The sequence below is a fragment of the Vicia villosa genome, linkage group LG3, assembly GCF_029867415.1.
Source record: "Vicia villosa cultivar HV-30 ecotype Madison, WI linkage group LG3, Vvil1.0, whole genome shotgun sequence".
Taxonomy (NCBI): domain Eukaryota; kingdom Viridiplantae; phylum Streptophyta; class Magnoliopsida; order Fabales; family Fabaceae; genus Vicia; species Vicia villosa.
The window spans coordinates 181923834-181938363 of NC_081182.1; the positions used below are offsets into that span (position 1 = coordinate 181923834).

The 14530-nt window shown below is 34.1% G+C and overlaps 1 protein-coding gene across 1 annotated transcript; it reads left to right on the forward strand.

Moving 5' to 3' along the window:
- The first annotated feature begins 3929 nt into the window (after positions 1-3929).
- Positions 3930-8092, forward strand: LOC131662643 (phosphoserine phosphatase, chloroplastic-like). Its single transcript, XM_058932489.1, has 7 exons — positions 3930-4296; positions 5537-5669; positions 5751-5858; positions 6642-6735; positions 6986-7135; positions 7213-7266; positions 7642-8092. The coding sequence occupies exons 1-7, from the start codon at positions 4074-4076 to the stop codon at positions 7765-7767; spliced, it is 888 nt and encodes a 295-aa protein (XP_058788472.1). The 5' UTR covers positions 3930-4073; the 3' UTR covers positions 7768-8092.
- The last annotated feature ends 6438 nt before the right edge of the window (positions 8093-14530 follow it).

Sequence of the window (14530 nt, forward strand, 5' to 3'; positions counted from 1 at the left end):
TTGCTATTAACTGCGTGGTTAGTAAAGTAGGGAGTGGAAAGACTAAAACTGAATCGTTAGCTCACTAACTTCAAAGACTAAATACCTGAACATAACACACTCCTTTTTTACTGTTCACACACTCACCTCTAGGGTTTCCCCTCTTCGGTTGCCTTTCGATATATAGTCAAGTCCCTCGAAGCGTAGGGATACCTTAGTACATGCTACCTACGATTCAAAATCATCCTTGTCCCTTCGGAATAAAAGATCATAGCCCTTTCGAGTTGCCTACGATAAATGATCTTCTCCCTCGAGTTGTCTTCGATTAAATGATGATAGTCCCTTCGATGGCTAAGGTATCCTTACATGTTGCCTTTATGACTATTCACATCTCATAGGACTTCCTACCCTCTTTATGGTATGGATAGTCTCTATGACGATTCGACGCCCCTTCGATGACCCGCACATCCAATGTATAGGACTACCTACCCACAAATGGTATGGATAGTACAATCTGTTAGAACAAGATTTGTTCTTATCAATATTCTTAGTTTTGATGATAACAATGTATATGAGATAATATGATACTCTAATACTACGCAATTTCCATTTCAGGAATTATATAAAGAGTATGCACAAAATCAGCGCAGCAAGCACTGACTCAGAAGGTTCAACATGCAACATCAGAACATGGTCTGGCAAGACATCAGAAGATGGTCAAGCAGAATCAGAACATGGTATATGGAAGCATCAGAAGAACTTGAGATCAGAAGCACTGAAGTTCTCATGGTATCACGCTAAGAAGCACTTCAAAGTCAGAAGACAAGAAGATGCTCTGCACCAAGCTGTTTGACTCTGATGATATTCAAACGTTGTTTACACAAACATCAGATCAGAAGCAAGTACAAGATGACATGTTACGCTGACTGACAAAAGGAACGTTAGAAGCTATTAAAGGCAACGTCAGTAGACACAGCGAAAGCAAGGCTCGAGGTAGTTGACAAAAGAGTGAAACATTAAATGCAATGCTGTACGGAATACGCAAAGCATTAAATGCCCCCAACGGTCATCTTCTCAAACGCCTATAAGTAGAAGTTCTGATGAGAAGCTATGTGACGAATCTTGAACATATACTCTTGCGAAAACGCTGTCAAATTCAAAAGCTCTCAAACTTCATCTTCAACCTCACTACATTGTTGTTGTAATATATTAGTGAGATTAAGCTTAAACTTAAGAGAAAATCACAGTTGTGATAATAGCTTATCTAAGAAGCATTGTAACTCTTAAAAGAATTTGTTTACATTAATTTGTAAGAACTAGAGTTATCAGGTTGTTGATCAGAATACTCTAGAAAGTCTTAGAGGGTATCTAAGTAGTTTGTTCCTAGAGTGATCAGGTTGTGATCAGTATACTCTAGAAGACTTAGAAGTTGTCTAAGTGGAAAACCATTGTAATCTTGTGTGATTATTGGATTAAATCCTCAGGTGAGGTAAATCACTCTAAGGGGGTGGATTGGAGCAGTTTAGTTAACAACGAACCAGGATAAAAATCATTGTGCAAATAGTTTTTATCTTACAAGTTGTAAAGCTACACTTATTCAACCCCCCCCCCCTTTCTAAGTGTTTTTCTATCCTTCACTATCACCCAAGGAAAACTTTAAAGTATGGGAAAGAACTTACGAATTTAGGGTAGGAACTCTTAAGTGCTTACTCACAATCAATCCAAATCAAATGCTTTTCACACCCCGTTTTCTAACGATTGTCTTTTTAGACATTCTCAAAATCAAGTTGTTTTTCTAAACACACACGACACCTTTTCGAACATTTCAAACAAACAAGTGAGCTAAGCAATTAAGAGCCCGTAGATAACTACGGATGAAAAGGGTGCTTACATCTTCCCTTTTCATAACCTACCCCCCGAACTCAATCTCTTTTCAAAGAAGGTCTTTCCTGTTCTTTTATACCTTTCCTAATTGGATAAAATAAAAGTCGGTGGCAACTCTTGCTATCCGCAACATTTCTTTAAAGACAGTTCACCGTATTACAAAGTCAATTAAGTTGTATTCACATAATTTGCAGTTGCAAGTGAATAACAAAGTTTTCCACAGTTTGTGGGCAGAGAGTTACTCTGCAGAAACCCTAATCTCTTTTCTTCTTTAAATTTCTTTTCTCTTTTCATTGTTATCGTGTGGTAATAACAATCTTGTTCATCAAGATTGATAGAAATTCATCATAGGTTTTGGTGGATTTCCAACAAATACAAGGATGCGACAGACATAGTTGATGTGTAGGCTGAAATCTTGACTCGTCTTGAAAAATTTTAAAAATATAAGAATTTATATTAATATCCGCAGATCCAAAAACCGCAAAAGAACTGAACAAACACATTTTAGGATGCAGACATAAACTCTAGACCCGTTTGAAACTAAAACATAAGCAAAACGAACACTACCCAAAACGTTGTACTTTTTTGGGTTATTATCATTTTACCCCCCTGCCATATAGGTCTTTTCTGGTTTTGCCCCCTGTAAATTTTTTTTTTGAAAAACAACCTTGTCATTTCAAAAAGGTAACTTTTTAGTCCCTAAAATCAAAATCCGCAGAAAAATCTGCAGGTTTCCTGCGGATTTTCTTTCGAATTTTCCTGCGGATTTTGACTTTAAGGGCTAAAAAGTTAGCTTTTTGAAATGACAAGGTTGTTTTTCAAAAAAAAAAAATTTACAGGGGGCAAAACCAGAAAAAACCTATATGGCAGGGGGGTAAAATGGTATTAACCCTACTTTTTTTCTACCCTTACATACATCCGGACGTGAGAATTGATTGGAAAATGAGTATTTAACAAACAGTGTAAAACTTTGTAAAACCAAAGAATTTAAGTACAACTAATATTTTTTAGTGTCATTTTAGTATTTTACTGGTTGACACATTAATAACTTTTTGTAAAACATAAATTAGGTACCAATCGTTAGTTGGTTCAGTGGGGATTGGCACTGAGGACTACGATTCAATTCCCTGCAATTACGATTGGGATGGAAAAATATATAAATTAGATCAATTTGATTAGCCATTAATTTAATTAATATTATTATTTTTCATTATTAATTAATTAAGTTTTCTAGTAAAATACAAAATATTTAGGTTTTATTTTATTAAATAACAATTTTCATGTTATTTTTTGTGGAGCTTTTAACCTATTTTGTAGGTCTTAGAAATATGCAGGTGCCAACTAGATACATGAGGTATGACCTAAATGCATATACTCTATGATACACGACATTTGCATCATCATTATCAGCCTCAACTGCCACATACATGTGATATGTGTACAAATTCTCCATAAATCCAAATCTAGCATGACATCTTTTGTTGTCAATTATCTCCTGCCAGATATCACCTAGGCCAACTTACAAATATTGCACCATCATGTCCAATGCATTAGGAGGTAGTGATTATGGAGTAGTTTAATAATCTTCTTGTGATCGGAAGATATAAGAGGGATGACATGTCATAAATTGTGATGGACATCTATCCACGAAAGCAGGCAAAAAACATGGTTAGTAAAAGTATACTGAGTCTTGCATAAATCTTGCAGCTTGGATAATTGCATGACATGTTGAAAATATGGTTCATCGGGTTGCGGCTTCTTCGCAATCTTTCTACCATGATGATACATTTTAACGACTCACATTACTGGATAATTAATTTTAGAATAATTTTGAAGTGTTTATTTTCTAAAGTAGAATTAATTTTATTTCTAAAATTAATTATCCTTAAAGATGAATTTGTAGCTTTTGAATTTAAACACGATTAATCATTTCATTCAAAACAATTCTTTTCACAGCAAAACCAAATAAAAGTGAAAAAAATTAACTTTAAAAATTAAATATGCCAACTTATGATCATCATAAAAAAATAAAAAATAACAAAAAAGAACATTTCTCATACATGACACTCACTCACATTGGTTAGTGAGACGTTTAGTTTGTTACCTCCCACCAACCCCTCATTCTCCTTTCGCAAAAACCTTCTTTCTTCACTCTTTTCATTTCTCAACACTCCCTCTCATCACAGATCCAACTCCATTTTTCTCTCCCCATGGAAGGTTTGGTGAGTTACGGGATCAACCCAATTCGTGTAACTCCCATTTCAAAGCAACGATCTTGTTTTCTCGTTCAATCAGAACCGAATCTAACAAAGAGTGTTCGTGGAATTCAAATTGGGATTGTGAATAAGAAGAAGAAGTTTTCTCCTTTGATTATGTCTGCTGCCGTTGGAAACCCCCAAGTTGATCATTTCGAGAACACTCTTCCTTCCAAAGGTTTACATAAATCTTGCATTTTTGTATCTTTTTATTTTTCACTTTATGCTTTGAATTAGAATTGAATTTAAAAATAGTGTCAAACAGGGTTTCAAATAGTGCATAGTTATTATACTTCACTAAGTTAGTTATATTTCATTGTTTTTATGGAATTTTTAAGTATTCTATTATGGTCGCGTAAAGTATTTCGTAATTTCGGTTGGTATAGGTTTTCGCGTAAAGGATTTCGTGATATCGGTTGGTATAGGTTTTGCATTAGTGATTGAGGATTTTTTTTTTTTTTTTGTGATTTCAGTCTGTGTAGGTGGTGTTGCATTATGATTGATGAATATTTTTTCGTGATTTCGGTTGGTATAGATGTTGGGTTGGTATAGATGTTGCGTTACTGATTGAGGAATATTTTTTCCATGATGGTCGGTATAGGTGTTGCATTAGTGATAGAGCAATATTTTTTTCCATGATTTCGGTATAGGTGTTGCATTACTGATTGAGGAGTATTTTTTTGTGATTTCGGTATGTATAAGTGTTCTGTTACTGATTGGGGGATATTTTTTTCGTGATTTCGGTCGGTATGGGTGTTGCATTATTGATTGAGGAATATTTTGTAATTTGTACTTTCATATTCTGTTTCTGAAAATTTCACTTCCATAAAGGTGCAGTAACAGGTTTCATGGCTATAACAGCGTTTTGTCGCGGTAGTAACGACAATGAATTTTTGTGTGGTTTTTTTGGTAGCATAAAAATGGTGAATAAAAATAATGGCACCTTCTGATACCGTTTTGTTATGGCCGTTTTTGCGGCAAACTGTTTTTTAAAACCTTGGTTTTGATATATCGAATTTCACCATGGTGAGTGTTTTTTGTAAGTCTGACAAGATAAGGGAAATTCACAGACAAACGCTGAATAACAGTATTGGCACTTTTTTATACTGTTTTGGGCGTCCGTTTTTGCGGTAAACTGTTTTTTAAAAGCTTGGTTTTGATATATCAAATTTCACCATGATGAGTGTTTTTTGGAAGTCTGACAAGATAAGGGAAATTTATGGAATGTGTAAAATTTATGGTGTTTGTGCAGAGTATTTAAATATTAAAGACATTGTGTGTTTTTAATATTTGTGGACGGTAAAACACTGCTAGGCGAATAAATGGAAATTTAGCGATAATATTAGAGTTTTTGTATTTCTTTTTGCATTTCATGTGAAAAATTTGTGATTTTGTGTTGTGTTTTTGATGACGGTTAGAAATTCTGGAACTGTGGAAGAATGGTGATGCTGTGTGTTTTGATGTGGATAGCACTGTGTGCTTGGATGAAGGGATAGACGAGCTTGCTGAGTTCTGCGGGGCTGGAAAGGCTGTTGCAGAATGGACTGCTAGGTTAGATTTAGAAAAGGGTTTATGTTTTTTGAATATCTGTAGTTTTCTTAACGATATTCGATTTACGTGTTGAATTTTCAGAGCAATGGGTGGTTCTGTTCCTTTTGAAGAAGCCTTGTCTGCTAGATTATCTTTGTTCAATCCATCTTTGTCTCAAGTTCAGAATTTTCTTGAGCAAAGGCCACCGAGGTATGTTACGGAGTCTGGTTGTTTTTGTTGAGTGTCTGTCTTCATTGTTTTTTGTCTCGAGTAGATTTGAAATTTTGATAATAAGCATTGTGGCTTCATTTGTTAGACTTAGAAGTGTTTTGTTTTCAATTTTGACTGGCCCGTTATCGCAAAAAATTTATCTGGAAGTTCTGATTCTCCCAGTTCTTCTTGGCTTAGAGTTTTAAGTCTATCATTAACTACCAAACTGATTTTTCCGTGGCCGTATGAAGTACTCGTCCATGACTAATGCAAACGATTAGGTTTCTAGACAATGCTGTCAAATAGTGGCTATAGCCGCCCTATAGCGTTACAATGTAGTGTGATTTGAACAAGTCGCTCTCGCTATAGTTCCACAATAGCTATGTAGTACAAAGTGTTGTCAAATAGTGGCTACACCGGTGCTATAGCAATATAGCATCGTAGAATTCGAACAAACTTCTACTTTCTGCAGTGCACCATGGACAGCACTGGTTGTGGAATCAGTCCCTTGTAAATGCAATGTAAGGCTGCCTGCTAGTACTACAAACTCGTATCGTAACGAAGCTAATCTTATCCAAGATTCTACTATATTGTAGGAGCTTAATGGAACCATGCTAGTTTTTTGTAAGACCAGCCAGAAGGTTGATTTTTGTATCATTGATGCTTAACTGCCTGCTTTCTTTACTCTACTTTCTCAATACTGTTTATCCTATTCTATCCTGAACCGAACCGATCATTTCAGACATATTTGGAACACTGCTTACGATTCTTCTTAATATGCAGGCTTTCTCCTGGCATACACGAGTTAATTCAGAAACTAAAAGCCAATGGCAAGCATGTTTATCTAATCTCCGGGGGCTTTCGTCAAATGATCAATGTATGGCGAATAGTTTTGATGAATATGTTTTCCAATTTATTTTCGACTAAGTGGATATCAGTAGTTACTTACTCATAGCATGTTGTGAATTTGTAGAGATTTTCTTTAAACCTGTAGTGTATTACCACTAAAAAGCTATGTAGCACCGACACTTGAGACTGATGGCGTGTTACTGTCCGACACAAATGATTATTTTCTTTAGATTAGATGCTTAGTTTTCTTCCGAACTAATAACACACTTCTTATGAAGCCTGTTGCATCAATACTCGGGATTCCAAAAGAGAACATTTTTGCCAATCAACTACTTTTCGGAAGCTCGGGTCAGTTTCTCGGATTTGATGAAAATGAGCATACATCGAGGAGTGGAGGAAAAGCCACTGCTGTACAACAAATCAAGAAGGTTGTTAGTCATGTACTTGTTAAATTTTTGAACTGATTATTACATCACTTGTAAATCTGATCATGAAAATTTTCCAGAATCATGGATATAAAGCATTAACTATGATCGGAGATGGTGCAACCGATTTTGAGGTAAGAAAAAATATCGGATATCTCGTGGTAATTTTGTGATATATCTCATTTTCAATCCTATGTTTTGAAAATTTGACTCCCGGGTTTCATAGAGAAAATTACACCCACTTCCCCTGAGGTCTGCTTAAAAGATAGACACGTATGTCGTTTCTTCTAATTTCTAAACAAATGTGGATCACCCTTATTTGTTAGAAAAGCTGCTTTCACTTCTCACGTCCATTTGAGAAAACAGCTTTTAGATTTCAATCGAAAAGATGAATAGTGATCTTAAATTGTTGACAGATGAATGAACTTTCTTTGTGCCATTGTTAGATTTTCTTGAATAGCATATTCACTTGTGATAATTTGTATGGCTTTTTTTTTCTGCACATTTAGGCTCGTAGACCAGGTGGTGCAGACTTGTTCGTTTGCTATGCTGGTGTTGTACTTCGACAAGCTGTTGCTGCAAAAGCTGATTGGCTAGTTTTCAATTTTCAAGACCTTATAAATTCGTTAGGGTAATTTTTTCTCCTTTCTATGTTTCTTTTCGAACGAGCGTGATAGGATTCATATTTTTTAAGTTACCCTTTTATAATATCAAGAGAATGGGCGAAAAATGGCCGGAAACATATACATGAAATTCCGGCAAGAGCCATTAGAGAAAGAATTTTCTTAAACTAGATAGATGTGATTGATTTTTTTTTTTCCTCTTGTAGTTCAGAATTACTCTTCTTCCATTGTTTTTCTTTTATCTTTGGGAGTGTTATTTTATTCATGCAGATGCAGATGCACTGCATTTGTTGTATCAATGTACTTCAATAATGCATTACCTAAGTTTTTAAGTTGATCTTATGAGTTACTACTATGTTTCCAGAATTTAATCACTGCCTTTTGTTTGTAGTGTTAAGAATGTTTTTATGTCTAGCAAATGTACACGATATTATTTATCTTTTGGTGGAATAAAAATCGTAGTAAAGACATGTTACTTCATTACCCAATGCATCAAAGACTTAAAGACAAGGTTACGAGGTTAAGTGGTCGAACTAAAGAGTTATTGGTTGAACTCTATTAGCGACTTGGATGATTCGAATATATATCAAAAGGTATTGCCTATTTTGGTTCATCTTCTAAAGGGAATTGCATCACTGACTTTGAGGCACTGGAGGTTTTGAATGACCCTCTTATTGTTATAGGCATTACTACGAAAAAGATATATAACAACGTTGAAATAAGTATATAATTACGTAGGTCCAGACGTTGTTATGTAGCGTGTTGTTGTTTATGCAGTATTTTTAATCACGGTCTTGTGACCGTTGTAGTAAATTAAAAAATGCGTCTCATATATCAACGATTAAGCCTAATAACCGTTGTGATATTGTTTATGAATAAATATCAATAGTATCATACTATAATTGGCAATACACCATTTTTGAATTGATATCAAAATTAGTTGTACTAAGTACACAATTTCATTAAGTACATCAAAATATACGTAGAATGAATATTTAAGAATGGAAGAATAAATTTAAACAGCTCAAGGTAGGCAAATGATCTTTCCAACTTCCAAGAGAAGAGAAAGTGTATAGAATTTAAAGAACCAATAATGAGCAAACTATGCGTGCATCTTTTGGTTTTTAAACTTCCAAGAAAAGAAGATGAAGAATCAGAAGTAACAATATAAAAGCAGAATAACCATAACATAAAAACAACTTCATCCAACGGAATCAAAATGAGTTCTTCTGCTCAAGCTACCATCAATGCTGAGAATGAGGATGTTGTTGTAGAGGATGTTGTGCTGCAAAACCATCCTCAGAATCAAGATGTTGTTGCTGTAGAGGTTGTTGTGCTGCAAAACCATCCTCCTAATCAAGATGAGGAAAGAATTTGGAGAGCTCTCAGGGTGTGAAGAAGAAGAAGAGGAATGTTGAGAAGGCAGGTGATTTTCTTCGACTATGATGATGAGGATGAGACAGCCTATGATTGGTCAAACTTCCTCTCAACCAGAGGATTTAGATTTGATTATTAAGGCCTTTTGGAATGAAAGTTTATGCAATGAATTTTAATCTTTCTTCTTAATTTTGGGATTTATCACTCTCCTAAGTTATCAACTTAAACTAACAACTTAAACTATCAGCTTAAACTATAAAGTAATATACGAACAAATAGCTTGAACGATAATTGTAATTGAAAATTCAATAGCATGCAATGAACTTACTCATAAGAAACTGTCTGTTAGTTACATTCCTGTCATGTTCAATACATCTGCAGTTTCAACATCATGTTTACGGTGATTTCCGGTAAACAACCGCTAGTCCTCCAAACTATAAAATATACTTTGGTTACTCGCAGGATCGACTAGATTGATCCTAGGACATAGTCAAACAATTGCCTTTCGATATGATTTGATTCATGTTTGTTTGTTCTGACTTCAAGAAAACTTGTTTGTGATGTGATCGAATGAATATTCACTTAAAAACAACACTTGTTACACATGTTAATATGTCTTTCGACAAAAGAAACGTAAACAAAAGCATGTAAATTGCAGGAATGTAAAGTGCAGAAATATAACGTGCAAGAATGTAAAAATGCAGAAATGTAAAGTGCTTCGAAATGAAAGTTAAACAAAGAAAAATAAAAGGAATTGGAAAGATACTTGAATAAAGAAAAATACAAATGTATTTAAAATGGTGTTGGTGTCATACGTACACTTCTTAGCGAACTCGTTGTCTAAACACTTGATACTTGAGTGATTTGTGAGTGATTTGTGAGTGATTTGTACAAAATGAACACACGGAATCCTAACATTAAGACCCTTATTTATACTAATTTCGACCCTAACGGTCCTACACTAATTTGATGCCACGTTGCTCACAAGAATCCCTGGGATGCCATCTGTCCTTGTGCGGTTACACAGACTACTTCGAAATTCAAATCCTCCCGCCTGAATCTTCTTTCGACGCGTGGCAACGTGATCAGAATCGAGAATGCCACGAAAACACGTTAAGCCTCAGTACCTTACGTATTTCGTAAAACGTTTAAGTCTCAAAGATAACCCTCTTCGAATTAGCTCCAATTCTAACTATCTTCGTTCCAACTCAAACAATCATTCTCGAAACATGGACATCAGTAGCCATTTTTAATCTCAGAAATGGTCATCAGTAACCATCTTCCTTCGAATTCTAACTCTTCAAAGAATATCCTTTCTAAACGAAATCTTCAGCCAACACATCAACAATGCAATTCAAACCCTAAACCATAAACATATTTAACATCTTCAACTATTACATTTCATAACTAAGTAAATATTAAACATAAAGGAGATAACAAAACATAACATCTTCAAGTTTCTAGAAAATCTCTCTGATTTCAGCTTATTCTTCAATTTCTTGTTCTTCTTTTTTGAATCTTCATACATAACCAAATAGCCCAAAGCCTTCTGCTCTGACTTCATAATGCTCTCATCTTCATTTTCCCCATTTTTCTACCATATCGTCATCTCATATAAACAAATTATATGTTTCATCACTCTTCCAAAATGAACATCTTCAAAATAGCCTTCCTTTATTTTGTCCTTTCTTGCATTGGTACGAAACCATACGACCATCACAACCATAAAAAGAAGCGTCAATGTTAGGGTTGTTTCTTTTATCAGTGGAAAAATGGAAACTTTGTGTTTAATATATATAAAGAAGCGTCAATGTATAATGTAGCAGCGAAAAATTGAGCATGAGGCCATTGGATTGACCCGGCTCGTATTTTAGTGAAAGTCGCCACCGCGCTTTATTGTTTCCAAAGAAAATGGGAAAAAGAGTGAAATAAAACCCAAAGAAGTTTTTAAATTAAAACTAATAAAATAAAACACAGATCTTAGGAATGGGAGTTGGTTATGCTAGGGAAAGGTATTAGCACCCCTCACATATGTAGTACTCTACAAGAACCTCTTTGAAAATATATATTATTGTTTTATTGTTATAATTGTTGTTTGTGGGATGACGAGAAAAGAGTTTTATCAAAAGTTTGCCCGGCAAGACATCGCATCTTGTGCCTACATACCCCTTAAGTGCAATAGGAAAGTCAGAGCATTTTAATTCCTCTTAAAAGGAAAAAAAGAGCCAAACTGAAAAAATATTTTTGGGTGTTGAGCTTTAACAATACACAACACATTTTGAAAATGTTGAGCTTAAACAACATACAACAAAGTTTGATTTAAAAATGGTTGAGCTTTAACAATACAAAACCAAGTTTAAAACAGGGGGAGTGCTATGCTTTAACAATACAGAGCACAAAGTAAAAGAGGAGGAAAAGAGAGTGAGTACCTTGACAATTTTAGTCGATACTATCTCAATCCTTTGGATTTTTAGCAACAATGAGGAATCAAACATCTCAAGCAAGCATTAAGGATAATCATGGATACAAACAAAGTGAGTTAAGTATAATCAAAGATATCAATGTATACAAATGAACTCAAGTATAAAAGGTTATGAATAAAAGGGAACATACCTCAATATCATATCATGTAGGTATGAGTATGATGTAATATGATCAAATGGATAAATATATATAAAAAAATGGCTCATGTATGTGGGGTTAGTCTATAATAATATCAAGGTAAAAGTATATAACAAGAGTATATAATAAAAGTATGTGGATCATTTGAATTTGTACACAAGTAGTAAAACAAGGTATGATTTGATCAACAAAATATGGATTGTCAAGTACAAACATAGTGAAGACAAACATTTGTTTTTGTATACAATTAATTACACAAGTTTAAAGTTCAAAAGATATGGTGAATTTTATCATGGTATAAGCATGAAAATCATGTACAAGCCAATATCAATATGGTGTTGCATCAAGATAAAAGAGAAAATTCATGGATCAAGAATTAGGGTTTTTGTGTATGTACAAAGTTTTGTTCATTTAGAAATAACTAAACCCTTAGGGGAAAGTCAAATTGATCAAGTTATCAACTTCAAAAGATGCTAAACTTAACCTTAATAGGATCACACAAGTATAAACAACCCATTTGATAAAGAAATCATTTGAAAATATTTGAGAAAAATACCTTTTAAAAGGCATAAAAAGTACTAGTTTTGACTTAATCAAAAAGTGATTAAATAAATAATATTTTTAGGATTTTAAATTATATTCTCAAAATATATAATATAAATAATGTGTGTACAAAAAATTAGGCAAAAATAATTTGATTTTCTATGTTAAACAATTAATCAAAATTGTAAAGAAAAATGAGAAAAATAGTGGTAAAATATATGGATGCTACCAAGGAGGCTTGAACCCAGGTCACAACGATTACATCACAAAAGTCTGGGACGAGGGGGATTTGAACCCCAGACCTTGGGCTTACAAGTAACAAAGGTGCGCGCTCTCTACCACTAGGGTGGCCATACATTCGTTGATTAAAATACAAACCATTCAATATATTTTTAAACATGACCCTGAGTTCAAATTCAACTTCATCTTCAACCTCAAGACAATCAATTTTTAGAATTCGATTTTGCTCATTTCTCAATCATTTTAAAAGGTTTAAACATGAAAGGTTTGTAATTTTTCAATACGAATTCAAATATGTATCAATCATTAATTTATATTAACCGTGGTTCAAGAATTTCCCATAAAATCATATGAACCTTAATTCTTCAAAACAAAATTAAATGATGGATAACAATGATAAATGAAATGTGATTGAGGGCTTTTGATCCCCGCACGATGCTTAACAATATTGAATCGAGAAATTGCAGAAATGGTACACAAATGATAGAGTTCGAAAGTTCAAAATATTACCAATTGGAGGAGGTCCAATGCCTCTTTAACCAACTTCCATAAGTAATGTAATGATCTGGACAGCTTCCTGGGACCTTAGTGAAGCTATTGGAATGCTTGAATTGCTTTGAAAGTGCTTGTATTACTCTGCTCAATTCAAGTTGCAAATGACCAAAAGTGAAAATGGAGATGATGATATGGATGTTACAAGTGCAATAGAATGGTTTGGATAGCTTCTATTTGATATATGGAAGGTATTTGAATGCTAAGTTTACACATAACTTGGTTAGAATTTAAAATTCTCAAGTTTGTGCAAGAGGGAAAAATGGAGCTTTTGAGCGAGAGAGTGATTTTGCAATTTGTTGTGTGTTTTGATTAAGAAGCAATGACTCCTATTTATAGGAAATATTTGTGAATTGTGGGGGGAAAATATGATCAAAAGGTCTTTGGCAAGCTTTAATCAAGAGATTAGGGAGGCTCTTCTGATCTTTAAGGGGTTTCTTGTTGGTTTTGTGATGTTACAAAGTCAGAAGCAATAAGTTATGGGCTCAAGATCAAAGTGGTTGTGATTAAAGCCTCTTTATGGAAATGAAAGTGCCATCTTTATGCCATAAGTGGAATGATATTGTGAACAAAGGCTTAATCACTTGGTCAATGGCCCAAAAGTTTGTGTAATCTTCTTATTATGGATATATTTAAAGGTTAGATGGCCTGAAAAGAAAGATTACAAGGCATGTCTTGGAGATTCGATCTTTAAGGTTTTAAAATAAATGACCTATAATTCAAGTATGGAAGCCGAACTTGATCTCTTCGAATCTCTTAATGGCTTCATAACTCAAAATTTATGCATCTTTTGAGAATTCATCCTTAAGGACAAATTTGTTGTATGTAATTTTCTCTTTAATTTGATCTTTGGAGCATGAAAAATGGTGACTTGGTGAAGAAGTTATGAGCTTCAAAAGTTGAGTACTTGAACATGTAAAATCTTCATAGCTTAGAAAATTTTGCAAAACCCTAATCTTGACTTTTGAAACTTTTTCTTGATTTTCTTTATTAAACTTGATCAAATGACTTCAATAATCATATATTCACGATCTTTGACCAAAAAAGTCCATGGTTGACCAAAATTTCCCAAAGTCAAAGGTGAATCTTGAACAATTGACTTTTGTTAATTGAATTGCATTTTCTCCAATACCAATTGAATCAAGTTCTTTTGGCCAAATGGATGACATGTATGGGTCATAATGAAGTATTTGTGATCTTTGAATCATGTTTTGAACCATAAGACCATGCTTTGACCAAAAGTCAACATCCTCAGAAAATTAGGTCAAAACCCTAATTGGTGTACTAGATGAATTTGAAAATTATTGGTCTTGCTTTGAAGTATCTGTCGAGCTTGATCATGGATTATGAGAATCACTTAAGCATATGGGAAGCTTGAGTTCCTTTGAGAATCACGAAACCTTGATTTTCCTGAGCCCCTTGATCAATCACTTTCCTTGTG

Coding starts and splice junctions, on each gene's coding strand:
- LOC131662643 (XM_058932489.1), top strand. CDS start 4,074: ATGGAAGGTTTGGTGAGTTACGGGATCAACCCAATTCGTGTAACTCCC. Junction 5,670..5,750: donor GTTGCAGAATGGACTGCTAG/GTTAGATTTAGA, acceptor TTGAATTTTCAG/AGCAATGGGTGGTTCTGTTC. Junction 6,736..6,985: donor GCTTTCGTCAAATGATCAAT/GTATGGCGAATA, acceptor CTTCTTATGAAG/CCTGTTGCATCAATACTCGG.